Consider the following 16,843-nt stretch of genomic DNA (forward strand, 5'->3'; position numbering starts at 1 on the left):
TCCCTACAATGACCTCACATCAACAGATGATTCTTACCACCCACAGAGAGATTTCCTGACTTCCTGTCAGCCTTAGATTCAGCTGCCTCCCCTTTCGTAACTCCCCTAGGTAGGGACATCTCTACGCCCCTATTCAGCAGGACGTTACAGAAAATGAGACCTTCTGCCTTCAACAACCTTAGATTTAAGGGTAAAAACTGCTCAGGGAGGAAATGATGAGGGAGCAGAAGGGGCAAGTTGAAGACAAAGCATAATATGAACAACCTCTCCCACCCCACACCCTCCTCCCCTCTGGGTGGGACGTGTGTGACATTCTTCCAGGAATCTCCCAACTGTTTTAATGTTAATACCTTGCTGGGGGAGAAACAAGCTTGACAATGGCTCTGGTGTCTTGTACGTCAGTCCTTTTTAGCATATGAAAGTTCTTTTGAAACCTCCCTTTTCTTTACTTGCCCCAACACGGACACAGGACCCATGCTTTAATAAACCACCATTTTGCACCACAAAAAAAAAAAAAAAAAGAAAGAAACTCAGGTCTTTCTCTAGTCTTAACTACTGTGCTGCTACATAATTTCTGTAACCTTTTTGGCAGAGGAGAAAATGCCAATTTGCTAGGCAAGCCTGACCTGTGGGCTGCACACCTCCACCCCGAAAGGCTGGGCCTGGTGCAGTTCTCGGACACTTTGTGATGGAAGGGCCTGTCTATGACTTGAAGCTTCACTAGCCTGTGGCTTTCCATACTTCTCTCCACACCAACCATTCAGAATATTTTCAAGATTTCTGGGTATGCTGCTTTCTCACACCTCTGGACCTTTGAACCTCTTGTTTCCTCTGCCTGAAATAATTTTTTTAAATTTTTTTATTATATGAAATGAGATTGGGCTTTTCTGAACTCCTTTAAATGTTTCTTCCTTTTTTCTGGGCCCCCTAGGTCTGGGTCAGGGGCCCCATTTGTGTGCTTCCAATTGCATTCTATACCTAACCTGTTAACAGCATTAACTGTTTTTGCAATTGCCTGTAAATCCCCAACTAGACTATAATCTGTATTAGCGCAGGGACCACAGAGGGACCCAGTATTCCTAGGGCCTGTCATAGGGCCTAGCATGCAGTGCTCATTAAATATTCTTTGAATGAGTGAATGCAAGTTTGCTTATTGGCCATTGAGATAGGAAGATAGAGTTTTGACAGTCTTGAGTAAGGCATGGAATAAGGAGGCACTTGGTTGCTTTTCACTAGTTACTACATTACCAGTAGTTTTAACTGTCAGGATATAGTTTTAAAGTAGTCATTTTTACATAGAAAAAGAACTTACAAAAGGAGAAGTAGCATTATATCTGGTGGAAGGAATGAGAGGGCAACCTTTATATTAATCCCATGGTGAAAAAGGTAAGAAATACCTTTAGGGACAGTGATAAGTTAGAGGAGAGATTTGTTTTCCTCAGTAAGTTGTAAGATCTTTTTTCCTAGAAATCTTTCTAATATCCTCCTCTTATCTGTTTAATCTCCACAGCATTATAGTTGTCAGTTTTTTTAATTGAAAATTTAGTTTCTTAGGTCTTCTATCTTTAGAGGTTTATTCTATTTTAGGCTTTGTTGATCCTTCCCTGTCTTTTTTATTTCATTGATTTTTGTTCATATTTCCTTCCCTCTATTTCTTTTAGTTTATTCTCCCTTTTTGTTTAGCTCACTATTTCTGAGCCTTACCAACATCCCCCACCCACCAGAGTTGTACATAGTACAATTGATGGAACCACACCGACACATCATAATCACCCAGAGTCCATGGTTTACATTAGGATTCACTCTTGGTGTTATACATTCTGTAGATTTGGACAGATGAATAACATATGATACATATCCATAATTAACATACAGAGTATTTTCACAGCCCTAAACTGAGCACTTTTTCATCTACCTGTTAGCCATTTGTAGGTCTCTGGAAGAAATGTTTATTTCAGATCCTTTGCCCCTCTTTAAATTGGTTATTTATGTTTTTGCTATTTAGCTGTGTGGGTTTCTTGTATATTTGGGGTATAACTCCTTACCAGATACATGGTTTGCAAAATTATTTCAGAGGTTGTCTTTTCATCTTGTTGATACTTTTCTTTGCTGAGCAGAAGCTTTTTAGTTTGATATACTCCCATTTATTTATTTTTGCTTTTGTTGCCTTTTGACTTGGGGGTCAAATCCAAGAAATCATTGCCAAGACTGATGCCAGAGAGCTTACCCCCTATGTTTTCTTCTAGGAGTTTTGTCATTTCAAGTCTTGCGTAACTTCCTGCATAACTATAGCACAATATCAAAACCAGGAAATTGACATCAGTACAATCCACAGCTGTATTGAGATTCAGCATTTCTCCCTGTACTCCTTTGTGTTTATGTGTGTATAATTCTGTGCAGTTTTATCACATATGTAGGTTCTTGTAACCACCATTGCAATCAAGATCCAGAACTGTTCTATCACCAAGAGGTTCTCTAGGAGGGCTGTTTTTAATTTACACTTTCATCGCTTATGTAGCCCTCTGTGACCCCAGCTTTATATATAGGGTCTGCAATGAAGTTGATTCATCATCTTGGGTGGGCCTTGAGCTTTATCTCCTGTGCAGTTATCAGAGCAGAAAATCAATGTCTGCAGGATTCACCAGAAACCCTAAGAGCATAAGCTGGCTTTGGCAGGTGCTTATTTATTAGTTTTCCTGGTTTCGCTTTGGGGAGGTTGGCAGGGGTGGGGGGCACTTTGACATTTCTGTTCTCTGGTGCCAGCTCTAAGATGTGTTTAAAAAGATACTTTAAATTTTTGTCAAGCATTGTAGTTGTTTTAGTCAGAAGGTTCATTCAGGGTTTCTGATATGCCGTATTTTGGAAACAGGTGACCCTGGAAATACTAAACTTTCATCCTTATACTTTTCATTATGGTTTTTCATAATTAGAAAAGTGGACTTTTATTCTTAGTGCCTATGCATCTATGATTAGTTGGTGATAAGATATGTTATTCATTCAGAACCATTTAAGATTCTATTCAGAAATGGTCACAGAATTTATAATGGACCTCTTTATGAATAGTTTAACTTCTAGTCATAGATTTTATTTATCTCTGTGCTTTAGTTATTTCAATATTATTGGCCATTTGTATGTCTCTGGAAAAATGTTTATTTCAGATCCTTTGGCCCTCTTTAAATTGGGGCACAGAAGTTAAATAATTTCTTCATGCTCATGATCATTGGAAAGTCTGAGGGTAGAGTTCACTTGAATCTTTCACTTATCCTATTTTCTACAACTCAGATTTAAATGGTTTTGCAGTTAGCTTTTAAGTTGGACTTATATACCCAAATAGTATAAATTTCCCTGAACTTTCAAATCAGGTTAAAATGACAGATATTTAATTTCAAACAAAAGGAGAGAATATAAAATCTCCAACCCTGATTCTTAAAAAGTTTGGAATTTTATTTTATTTTTTTAAAGATTTTATTTATTTATTTATTTATTTATTTATTTGACAGAGAGAGGGGGAACACAAGTAGGGGAAGCAGCAGAGGGAGAGGGAGATGCAGGCTCCCCGCTGAGCAGGGAGCCTGATGTGGGGCTCGATCCCAGGACCCCGGGATCATGACCTGAGCCGAAGGCAGACGCTTAACCAGTTGAGCCACTCAGGCGCCCCAAAAGTTTGGAATTTTAAAATTAGCATGCTTAGAAGTATCTGGCTGTTGCTCATGATACAAACCATTTGCATAGGGGAGAAGAACCTGTGGGAAGTCATGTTCTCCCGGGGTAGACAGGAGAAATAGAGCTCAATTTAAGACCAAGAAAAAAAAAAATATGGAATATTTCAAGCCTACATGAAAAACTCTGATGAAATTAAGTGTTTTGTGGTTGTAATCTTGTGATTATACAGCATCCATGTGCCAAGGGAAATAGACTAATGTTAATGCTGGGCTGTTACTTTGTCTTTTATTATGGCACTGACTGTATTTCATAACATACTTTTTCTTCAAGGATTCTTAAAGTATTTTAGTTCACCTTAAAAATATGTTTAAGGAATTTATTTAAAATGTAGAAAACATTGGCTAGTTTAAAATAAGGAAATGTAACTTTTATATGGGGATAAATAATCTAAGGAATAGGCTAGACCACTAACTGCCCAAGATATTTGCTGTGTGTCCGAATTTCTGTGCATCCGAATCAAAAGTTTGTTGTTTAAAAACTGTTTTCTTACTGCTGTGGACATACAGGTTCTCCACTTGAGATTTGTCAAAATTCGTGTTGTTGAAACAGCATTTACTGATAGCTTGATAGGAGAGTTAGTTCCTGACTTCAAGAAATGTATGGTATATTGGTATATTAAGTCATTGTGATGTTACTGTACTTTTAGTATAGCGAAACCCCAGGAGCACAGATTTGGGAGAGATGAGTTTGGCGAAAGGTTGGTCAGAAAAGTCTTCATAGAAAGTGAAGTCTGAGGTGGGCCTTTAAGCAGAATTATACCAATATTCAAGTGAAAGGAGAGCATTCTACCAAAATGGGAATATTCTAAATGTTACTCGCTCCCATCACCCTCATGAGTTCTTTTTTTTTTTTTTCTTTGCCTTCATTAGGACAAATTGAAAAGGTTCATGTCCCATTTTATGGGCTGTATTTCTAATGTAATTATTTGGTTCAAGTAAAAGTTTAGGCTATTTTTCTTTGCATGCCCATTCCTAGATTGCAGTTCTTCTAAGTTAGAAAAGAGAAGGGGAAACAAAACAAAACAAAACAGGTTGAGCTTTTACTTTAGGGATGACAATTCATCCATTTCTTTCTCTGGCTCCTGCTGTGGTTTCTAGATCAATGCCTGTTTGTTTCCCTGTTCCCTATTATAATTCCCTCTGATAGCACCCTACCTGAGCTGCCTGCTCATTCAGTTCCAGTTCTTTCCCTACTCCTTCTCTACACTTGAATTCATTAGTCTCAACCCTTACCTTGCCTGCTGTCTCCATTCCCCAGCAGCTGGCCCAGACACCTGCCATCTTGAGTTGCAGCAGTTACCCACCTTCCATCGGTATTTGACCAGCCTCCGGGCATGGTCTGACCCACACTACTTACTTAGACACAGCATAGCCTTAATCAGACTCTTACCCTCTTTCTGTAGATTTCAGATCAGGACCCATGTTTCCTTCTCCCCACCCCACCCCCACCAATTAATTTCATTAGTGTTCAGTTGTAATTAATTTAATTGTATTTTTTAGCTGCAGTTGTAGATTTTTTTAACATTTGTACTAGTAAAGTTATTTTTAGTCTCTACATTATTTAAATTTTTGTGTTCATTGAAACTTTCATAGGGACCTAATATTATTTTCCTTTTGATGACTCACTTTAAAGCATTTGTGAACCAACAAAACTAAAACGTTCCCAAACTCACACAAACAGGTTTATCTGGCCTCTGAACCCTGAACCCAGTTCTTCTTCCTACCATATTGCTTTGCTATTTTCATTCTAAAACCCTCACAAAAAATTTAACAGTTTACTTCCTCTAATTTAGCTTTATGCTACTGATGATTTTGTTTACTTGCTTAGCACTAGGTCCAGTAAGATCAGAGTTTCAACTCTGTATGGGCCAGTAATCCACACTGTGTATCTCCATCAGTAATCAGTGTAGTCTTCTCAACAGTTCAGTCTACGTGACAACTGGGTTATATAAAGAACCAAGGGCAAGAGGTGGGGAAGTGCAATAGACTGACAAAGCTCTATCCTCTTTCCTCACAAGACTGAAAGGCCTGAAGAAGGTAGTTGATTAGCATTGGAAAGAAGACTGGGTTTTGAGTCAGAAAGCCTGGGCCTAAGTTGTGGTTTTGTCACAAACTCCCTCAGTACCTTTGCCTAAGTCTTTTAACCTCTCTGAATTATTTTCTCTTTAGTAAAAATGGAGATAAAAATAGAGCCTCCACAGCATCTCAAAGACTGAAATCATGTATGTGAAAATACTTAGAAAAACAGTACAGTGCTGGGAACAATGTAAAAAATCAATGTAGGGTAGATTACTGTACATGGTAAGTTTGGGGTACATTTTCAAATCATCCTTTATGGTTATTTCCTAATACCTGCCTTAGAGATTTGACTAACCCAGTGACTCCATCAGTAATCCAAAGGGGAAAAAAAATGGTAATGATACTATGTTAGTGAACAAAATAAACAGAATATTGTATCTGCTTACATTTTTTCATTGCCTTTACAGGAGAGCTTTGAACTTGGGAATTCTTCGAGACCCTGGATCAGAAATTGAAGATAGACAGTACCAAATAGACCTGCAGTCCATCAATATTGGTACTGCACAGTGGGATCAACTAAAACCGGAGAAGGAAAGTGGCACAGGAGGGGTGCTAACAGAGAGTGAAAGAAATTCTCAAAACCCAGCCCTTGAGTGGAATATGGCCAGCAGGTAGGAAATTGTTGAGAAACGTTCTACACTTTCTAATATTTCATTGCCAGAAGAACAGTTGGGGATACAGCCCTTGAGCATGCCCAACCTAAGTGTCAGGGTACCTCTTCTGCATTTCATGATCAACATAAAATATATTTTATAATTGTAACTAATGATTTTCCTTGGAAACCTGCTGGTCCTACCAACTGTTACACTGTAATTATTACAAATTTAAGATTGTGTCAGCATTATTTTCAAGCTTGCTCTTTGATGAAAGGTTCCACTTCAGACTAAGGATACATTCACATTTTACCTTGAAATCCATTGTATTCAAGGTCAGGTTTTTGTTTTTTTGTTTTGTTTTGTTTTGTTTTTTAAAGATTTTTTATTATTTGAGACAGAGAGAATGAGAGAGACAGAGAGCACATGAGAGGGGGGAGGGTCAGAGGGAGAAGCAGGCTCCCTGCCGAGCAGGGAGCGCGATGCGGGACTCGATCCCGGGACTCCAGGATCATGACCTGAGCCGAAGGCAGTCGCTTAACCAACTGAGCCACCCAGGCGCCCAGGTTTTTTTTTTTTTTTAAAGTCTCTCTGTTTATTATGATAAGAGGAGAAAAGTAATAAAAGCTCTGGGTTGCCTTTATTTTTTTAGTCCACTTTAACTTAAAGCCCCTATGTTCGCAGAGAACACTTTTAAAGGAATTAGTCCTGAATGTGATCGATAAGATTTGTAGAGAGCCACTGCCATCTCACCCAGGCTGCTCGTGGTTTCTCATCAGAGTTAGGTGCAATTGTTTGCTAGAACGAAGCTACTAGGCATTAAAAATACTTTTAGAGTATTTTTACTCTAAAGGTCTTTTTTACCTAGAGGTCTTTATATTTTAAAAAGTGTTAACTATTTTCTCATTTTTCTTCCTTTTTAAAAAAATTTTTGCTTGTAAGATTTACTGACATCTGTTGCTTATAACACACCATGGTGGTTTATTTGATTGAATTTCTTTAAAACATTACGTGTATGTAGACTTTCTTGTATGCCTTTTGCAAAGCTGATTGCTTTGAGGTTCTGCCATTTTACCACCAAAACTATATTTATCTATGTCTTGGCATTAATAATAGCAGCAATTTTAATAATAGATTATATAATATTTATCACGTTACCTAACTTATTTAAATTAATTTTTGCAGTAATGCTATGAGCTAATTATACATGAGGAAACTGAGGCCTAACAAAGATAAATAATGTGCCTAAAACCAAATGCCAAATAGTAGTCTGTACTCTATATAAGCTTCTTCTTCAGGTACCCACATTCTTTTCTAATTTCCTTGTGGCTCTATTCATAACGAGCTTCTTTCAGCTTCCTGAAAATAAGGTTTGTCACTTGCTATTAGGCCTTGATATGTGATATCTGCCTGGAACTCTCTTAAACCACCACCACCACCCCGCCCCGCCCCCCCCTTCACTTGCCTAACTCCCATCATTCATCAAGCTTCAGGAAGCCTCACGTTTTCCAGGAAGTCTTCCCCTGAGCCTCCATGAGAAGCAGGTTAATACCCTTTGGGTGTGCTCTTAACATTATCTATATACTTTGTCTTGGTTCTGAGGACAAATCTTTACCATCCAGTCCATTGATTTATCCCTAGCACAAAGCATTTTTACAGTGTGAAATGTATTATACAGCGGTGCTGGGGTGACTCAGTCAATTAAGCATCCAACTCTTGTTTTCAGCTCAGATTCTGACTTGAGGTGGTGGGATTGAGCCCTGCGTCCGGCTCCGTGCTCAGCAGGGCGTCCGCTGGAGGTTCCCCCTCCCCCTCTCCCCCTCCACTCTCACTCTCTCTCTCAAATTAAAAAAAAAAAAATGTATTGTTACAGCTTTTCATTAATAAGTGATTGAATGTGCTCCTGAATAGGGGTGCAAATTTGGGTGAGAAATTTCCCACTGCTGACCAAGGTGCATTTCAGGAGAGGGATGCAGGCCATACTTCCAGCAGCTGGTCCTACGTAGAGGATATGGTGCACACCTTACATGCACTACACCAGTCCTGATCTGTAAACATCACATGGTAGGAGTCAGGGTCAGATTCCATCTTTCCTCTACTTCATTCAGTTTTCAGGTTCAGGAAGTTCCAGCTTACATAATTTATAGGTCATTTTTTTTTAAGATTTTATTTATTTATGTGAGAGAGAGAGAGTGTGTGTGCACATGCACAGAAGGAGAGGGAGAGGCAGAAGCAGATTCCTCACTGAGCAGAGAGCCCACTGCGGGGCTCCATCCCAGGACCCTGGGATCATGACCTGAGCCAAAGGCAGACACTTAACCGACTAAGCCACCCAGGCGCCCTTATAGGTCATCTTAAAAACCACAAATTCTATCAACAAAGAAAATGGGCCTTATTTTCCTAGGAAACTTTATGAGCATCTAGCCTTAACTCAGCTGTATCTCTCCTATTTATTCCTTAATTCATTTAAATAAACAGTTTGGGGCACCTGGGTGGCTCAGTCATTGAGCATCTGCCTTCGGCTCGGGTCATGGTCCCGGGGTCCTGGGATCGGGCCCCCCGTCGGGCTCTCTGCTCGGGGGGTGCCTGCTTCTTCCTCTCCCACTCCCCCTGCTTGTGTTCCCTCTTTCCTGTCTCTCTCTCTGTCAAATAAATATATTTAAAAAATCTTTAAATAAACAGTTTGTGTTTCTGTGTGTTTTAATAACTGAGATGAAATTCACATTACACAAAATTAACCATTTAAAGTGGACAATTCACTGGTATTTTGTACATTCACAATATTGTATAACCACCACCCCTATCTATAACCACCACCTCTGTCTCATTCTAAAACATTTTCTACACCCTAAAGTAAAATTCCTTACCCAGTAAGCACTTTCTTCTACATCCTTCTCACTCCCCATGGCCCCTGGCAAATGCCAATCTGCTTTCTGTTTCTGTGGATTTATCTATTCTAGATATTTCATATAAAAGGAATCATATAATATGTGACCTTTAGTGTCTGGCTCATTCACTTAACACAATGTTTTGGAGGTTTTTCCACATTGTACCATGTGTCAATACCTCATTCTTAGTTACTGTTGGATAATATTCCACTGTATGTAAATACCACAGTTTGTTTATCCATTCATCTTTTGATGGACATTTGGGCTGTTTCTACTTTTTAGCTATTATGAATAATATTGCTGTGGACATTTGTGTACAAGTACCTGTTTCAGTACCTGTTTTCAGGTATTAGAGATATATATCTAAGAGTAGAATTTCATGGTCATATGGTAATTCTATATTTAACTTTTGAGGAGCTGCCAAACTATTTTCCACAGCGGCTGAACCATTTTACATTCCCACCAGCAATGCTCAAGGGTTCCAATCTCACCACATTCTCACCAACACTTATTTTCCTTTTTTTTTTTAACTGTAACCATCCTATTGGGTGTGGTTTTGATTTGTGTTTCCATAATGATTAATGATGTTGAGCCCTTCGTGTGATTTTTGGCCATTTTTATATCTTCTTTAGAAGAGTGTTTACTCAAGCCTTTTGCCCATTTTTAAATTGAGTTATTTTTTTGTTGATGATTTGTAGGAGTTCTTTATTTATTCTAAACGCTATACCCTTATCTGATATAATTTATAAATGATCTTTTCATTTCTTGATAATAATCTTTGCATAAGTTTTTATAATTGATCTGAGAATCCATTGCTACATCCAACGTCATGAAGATTTATGCCTGTGTTTTTAAATTTTTTTTCGTTTGCAGATAGTTGACACACAATGTAGTACTAGCTTCAGATGTACAACATAGTGGTTCAGCTTTTCTGTACGTTACGCTGTGCTCACCACAAATGTAGCTACCATCTGTCACCACACAGTACTGTTACAGTATCATTGCCTACATTACCTGTGCTATGCCTTTGATTCCCATGACTTAGAACTGAATGAAATGTATCTGTACCTCCCACTCCCCTTCACCCATTTTGTCTATCCACATCACCCCCTTTCCCCTGGCAACCATCAGTTGGTTCTCTGTATTTATAGGCCTGATTCTGCTTTTTGTTTGTTTGTTTGTTTTGTTTTGTAGATTCCACAAGTGAGTGAAATCATGATATCGGTCTTTCTTAGTCTGATTTATTTCACTTAGCATAATACCCTCTAGGTTCATCCATGTTGTCACAAATGGCAAAATCTCATCCTTTTTATGGCCGCATAATATTCCTCTGTGTGTGTGTGTGTGTGTGTGTGTGTGTGTAATAGACACATACCACATCTTACTTGTTCACTTATCTATCAGTAAACATTTAGGTTGTATCCATATCTTGCCTATTGTAAATAATGCTGCAGTAAATATAGAGGTTCATATATCTTTTCAAATTAATGTTTTCATTTTCAATTCCATTAGTGGAATTATTGGATCATATGGTATTCCTATTTCTAATTTTTTGAGGCACCTCCATACTGTTTTCCACAGTGGCTGTACCAATTTACATTCCCACCAACAGTGTACAAGGGTTCCTTACCAATACTTGTTATTCCTTGTGCTTTTTATTTTAACCATTCTGACAGGTGTGATGTGATATCTCATTGTAGTTTTGATTTGCATTTCCCTGATGTTGAGCATCTTTTCATGAGTCTATTGGCCATCTGTATGTATTCTTTGGAAAAGTGTCTTCAGGTCCTCTGCCCATTTTTTAATTGGATTTTTTGGGTTTTGGGGGGTTTTTTTTGGTGTTGACTTGTATAAGTTCTTTATATATTTTGGATATTAATTCCTTGTTAGATATATTATTTGCACATATCTTCTCCCATTCAGTAGGTTGCCTTTTTGTTTTGTTGATGGTTTCTTTCACTGTGCAAAAGCTTTTTATGTTTATGTAGTTCTAATAGTTTTTTGTTGTTTTTAAAATTTTTATTTAATTATTTATTTGAGAGAGAGAGAGAGACTGTGCATGCACATGGGCAAGTTGAGGGGAGGGGCAGAGGGAGAGAGAGAATCTCAAGCAGACTCCATGCTGAGCATAGAGCCCATTGTAGGGCTCAATCTCACAACCCTGAGATCTTGACCTGAGCCAAAATCAGGAGTCAGACGCTTAACTGACTGAGCCACCCAGCTGCCTCAGCAGTCCCAGTAGTTTAATTTTGCTTTTGTTTCCCTTGCCTAAGGAGACATATCTAGAAAAATGCTTCTATGGCCAATATTAGAGATATTATTGCCTGTATTCTCTTCTAGGATTTTATGGTTTTAGGCCTCACATTTAGGTCTTTAATCCATTTTGAGTTTATTTTTGCGTATGATAAAAGAAGGTAGTCCAGTGTCATTCTTTTGTTGTTCAGTTTTCCCTGCACCATTTATTGAAGAGACTACCTTTTACACCATTGTGTATTCTTGTCTCCTTTTTCATAGATTAATCGACCATATAAGCATGGGTTTATTTCTGGGCTTTCTATTCTGTTCCATTGATCTGTGTGTCTGTGTACTGTGCCAGTGTCATACTGTTTTGATTACTACAGCTTTGAAATGTGTATCTTGAAATCTGGAATTGTGATCCCTCCAGCTTTGTTCATTTTTCTCAAGATTGCTTTGATTACTGAGGGTCTTTTGTGGTTCCATACAAATTTTATTATTATTCGTTCTAGTTCTGTGAAAAATGCTGTTGGTACTTTGATAGGGGTTGCCTTGAATCTGTAGATTGCTTTGGGTAGTATGGACATTTTAATAATATTAATATTTCCAATCCATGAGCCTGGACTATCTTTTCATTTGTTTGTATCTTCTTCAGTTTCTTTAATCGATGTTTGATAGTTTTCAGAGTACAGATCTTTAACCTCCTTGGTTAAGTTTATTCCTAGGTATTTTCTTTTTGGTGACTTGTGTCTATGCTTTATTCTGAGTTTTATGGGTTTAGCTCTCATAGCTAGATTGTTGCTCCATTTTGAGGAGTTTTTGTTTTTGTATATGGTATGAGGTAAAAGTCCAACTTCCTTCTTTTGCATGTGAATATACAGTTGTCCCAGCACCATTTGTCTCAGTACCCAGACTCTTCATTCCCCCCTTGAATGGCTTTGGCATGCTTGTCGCAAATTAAGACTTTTGAACATCAATTATATGCCATAGAATGTCTTTTACACTAGAGAAACAAAATGAAATAATTTCTCATATGTTCCTGTCCCTTACAGAGATCAGTGTCCAATCAAAAAATTAGTAGTTAATTACACACTTTTAGAGTGCAGAGAGTAAAGTACTATGGTAGACATAAATATAGGATGTTTAGGATTATGGAAGAGCCACATCAAAATCAGGATAAACACATTCCATGTACATAGGACATCTCAGGCTAATAGATATGACAGACACATAACACAATAAATCTAAAATTGATATAGGTACAAAGTAGAAAATTTAAAGAAAAATGAATGATTACCTCTGTGGGTGGGTTTTCAGGGAAGGTCTCACAGAGTATATAACTTCTGAATTTGTTTCCACGGAATCTGAGCGGCAGGAGAGGCGAGGGGGCATTTTGAACTAAAAAAGCAGTAGATTCAAAGGCTAGGAATATGAAAATGTGGCATGTTCTACCCACTTCTGAATATCCAGTACATAATATTATGCTTGGCACATAACAGGTACTTAATAAAGAGTTGAGTGAATTAAGGAAAGATTGAATGATTAAGTAATTAAGTAGAACTAGTAGATCAAGTGACTGAATGTTTCTGAGAGGTACTGATTCAAATGAAGACAAGAGATTTTAGATCTGATGTAGCCTAGTAGTGCCGATTAATCTTGATAGAAATATAAGCAGAACCTTAATATGATTATATTTTTGTTTTTCAATAGGCACTACAGGTGAAATCAAAAGATACAAAAAGCTATTCAGTGAAGAATAATTTGCTCCCTCCCCTTGACCAATTTTAAATAACAGCCTTTATAATAGTTTTCATTCATTCCTCCTGCGTACATTACTCAGCTTTTGTCTTTAATCAAAATGTGTTTCTGTGTGTATGTTGGGGGAGAAGGGAGTAGGGAAGTTAAGCATAAAAATGATCACCTTTTAAAATTTGTGGATCTTTTCCTTCTAAAACCTCAATTTTTCCATTGAGAGAATACATTAGGATTCAGTCAGGACAGCAGAACCACTGTAAGTATTAGAGCATAAGGGATTTATTTTAGGAATAAGGCCTTGCTCAATTGTGGAAGAAGCTGTGAAGTAAGGATCTAAAGGGGACTGTGGATCAGAGACATGTCACAGGCATGTCCAGCCACTGGAGGGACCACTGGAGGCTGGGAGAGAAGTCCATGGGAGGCTGTTGCCTCTGTCGAGGGGGTGAACCTGCATAGTCAGCAGGGCCAGTGGTCAGGAAAAAGAGCTGGTCACAGAACCCGAGAAGAGGAAAGACAAGCTGGAACCTGCCTGCACCGCTGAGTCGGAATTTCACTGTTTTACAAAGCATGCCTTTGAGAGAATATTGGCCAGTATTTAGGTCCCTCATGCCTCCAAATCTCATGCAGTTTTCTCTCTAAACTCTGGACCGTCCTTAGCAAGTTGTTACAGAACAAAACCACCGTAAGAAACTAGGTTTGAGGAGGTTCCTTGCCTTGTGCAATGTCACATAAAAGTAGAGCTAAGGGGGCGCCTGGGTGGCTCAGTTGGTTAAGCGACTGCCTTCAGCTCAGGTCATGATCCTGGAGTCCCTGGATCGAGTCCCGCATCGGGCTCCCTGCTCAGCAAGGAACCTGCTTCTCCCTCTGACCCTCCCCCCTCTCATGTGCTCTCTCTCTCGTTCTCTCTGTCTCAAATAAATAAAAAAAAAAAAATCTTAAAAAAAAAAAAAAAAAGTAGAGCTAAGTATAGAACCCTGATTTACTTTCTCTCATTCAACTACTTTTCTTATACTCGGCCTTCTGACCCTAAGCTTACACTTAGGCGAAAGTTCATTGTTAGGTAATCACTTTTGTTTCTTTTTCTCTTATCAACCATTTTTACTATGTCTGGGCTTATTTTATAAGCTGAGGAAATGAAGTACTGAGAACTAAAATGACCTGTACTGATGTCTGCCCCCTGCAGGTTATGCACCTAGTGCCTGTTGCCCTTTTGCATGGTGATTAGTGCTTGAACGTGTGTGGAGGGGAGAAGGCCGTGGTTTTTCTTCCTTACGTATCAGCTAAGGGTGTCCTTGGCAAGCTGAAGGGGGGGTGGCGTAGAGATAAAAGGACAGATCTGGCTTGGCCAGTCGTCCTCTTTGTGTCTTAGCATAGTTACTGACAGACAGTAGGTACTCAAAAAATCAGAAAATATTTAAATTGAATATAGTCATCACAATAGTATAGCATAAAATTTTAAAAACCCCTATAATGTCAATTAATTCGTAGTTCTTACAGCCCCTAACATCATAATTGTTATATATATAAACACATACATACATATATATATACATGTAAATATAGATAATAATGCCCTGATTGGTCCAAAACCCTGAATAGCCTGGTTTCCCTCCTTCCAACATTTTAAGAGAAGGATCCAAACAAATATATATCAACATTTACTTAAAAGTATATGTACAACATATAACTTTTATATATTATGCAGTATTATTCTTTGAGTACTGCGCTTGGTACATTGATACATGTTATTAAAGCTTTAAAAATGAAATAAAATAACATAAATCCCCTCTCCGTTTTTCCCTTGGTAGATTCCCATTGATATACTCAATTTGTGATGTCCTTTTCTTTGAGAAACACAGCAGTCCCCTGACTTCTCCCTCCACCATGAAGTTTTATTTTGAAGTTTTTCCTTGAAAAAAGAGCTATCAAGTAGAGTTAGATGCAAGAGTTCCAGACTATATAGATATAAACAACTGGAAACTATAACCAGAGCTGTTAACAATTGAACATCTCTGTAAAATTGAATTAAGTTGATATTTCAATACGGCTGTACCCATAAGACCTTCTTTTAGAGACTGAAATGAATGTAATACTTGTGAACTCCATCACAAATATATTAGCCATAGTTTTGGTTTGTTAGTTTGTTTGGGTGGGGTAATTTTTTTTATTTCTTCTTGCTTTGTTTTGTTTAGAGAATGAGAATATTTTAACATTATTTAATTTTGCCCAAATAAATTTTACTAGCATTTTATTTAAATGTACCTTTAAATTATCCTCATTTCAGGTTGTAGTTCTTGTAGCATTATTCACTGATACTTTATATGTCTTTATAAGTTAATTAGGTCCCCTACTGGAGGTTTCCACACATGCATGTTTTTTCCTTATCATCTTACTTATCCTCCCTTATGATTATTTTTAGTTATTTTTTCTGCTAAACTGAGCTGCACACATCCATCTTTACCATTATATTTCCAGCACCTAGCAGAGGGGCCTGGCACAATAGTGGAAACTCAGTCCATGTTCTCAAAATTTCACACAGTGATAAATGCTGTGTGAGTAATATGGCAGTATAATGGGATAAGCGTCCCTGGGAAATTTCTTTACATTAGGCCTAGTCTAATACCTAATGACAAGAATGAGTTACCCATGCAAATACCCCTGGAGTGCTTGTGTCAAGAGTGTTCTGACAGAGCAGGGACCTTTGAGTAGAAATCAGTTTTGCACACTTAAGGATCATGCCTGGCTGAGAGGAAAAGAAGAATAAGTAAAGTTTAGGGTAGGGAAGGGAATAAATTATGAATGGCTTTATAGGTCAAAGGGAGTTTGGATTTTATTTTAATTCCATTAGATCACTGGATAGTGTTCCTCTTGGGAAAAAACTCAAAACACCAAAATAGGTTTAAACTCTTAATTATATATTTTATTTTTAAATTATAAAGAATTCATATTACCCTCAAGAACCTTCTATCTAGGCAGCTGGCTGGCTTAGTTGGAAAGAGTGTGTAACTCTTGATCTTGGGGATGTGAGTTTGAGCCCCACGTTGGGTATAGAGATTGCTTAAATAAATAAACTTTAAAATTAAATAAATAAATAAGAATCCTCTATCTAAAAATAAGAGGAAATCTCTGCAAATAAGTACAGTTAATAATAAGTTTATTTCACCTAGCATAATACCCTCTAGTTCCATCCACCTCGTTGCAAATGGCAAGATTTTGTGTTTTTTAATGGCTGCATAATATTCCATTGTATATCATAGATCTCACTGATATGAGGAATTCTTAATCTCAGGAAACAAACTGAGGGTTGCTGGAGTGGTGGGGGGTGGAAGGGATGAGGTGGCTGGGTGATAGACACTGGGGAGGGTATGTGCTATGGTGAGCGCTGTGAATTGTGTAAGACTGACGAATCACAGACCTGTACCTCTGAAACAAATAATATACTATATGTTAAAAAAAAAAAAGAAGAAGAAGAAGAAGATGGTAGGAAGGGAAAAATGAAGGGGAGGGAAATCGGAGGGGGAGACGAACCATGGGAGACTATGGACTCAGAAACAAACTGAGGGTTCTAGAG

General features: G+C 38.0%; 1 protein-coding gene across 1 annotated transcript in view; it reads left to right on the plus strand.

Moving 5' to 3' along the window:
- Positions 1-16,843, plus strand: part of VPS13B (vacuolar protein sorting 13 homolog B) — a 743,427-nt gene that overhangs the window by 457,782 nt on the left and 268,802 nt on the right. The window contains exon 30 of the mRNA XM_081817134.1: positions 6,209-6,412. Within this exon, the coding sequence (XP_081673260.1) occupies positions 6,209-6,412 (204 nt within the window). The remainder of the gene's footprint in view (positions 1-6,208; positions 6,413-16,843) is intronic.

The sequence above is a fragment of the Leptonychotes weddellii genome, chromosome 4 (genome assembly GCF_054177405.1).
Source record: "Leptonychotes weddellii isolate Sample4059 chromosome 4, ASM5417740v2, whole genome shotgun sequence".
NCBI lineage: Eukaryota > Metazoa > Chordata > Mammalia > Carnivora > Phocidae > Leptonychotes > Leptonychotes weddellii.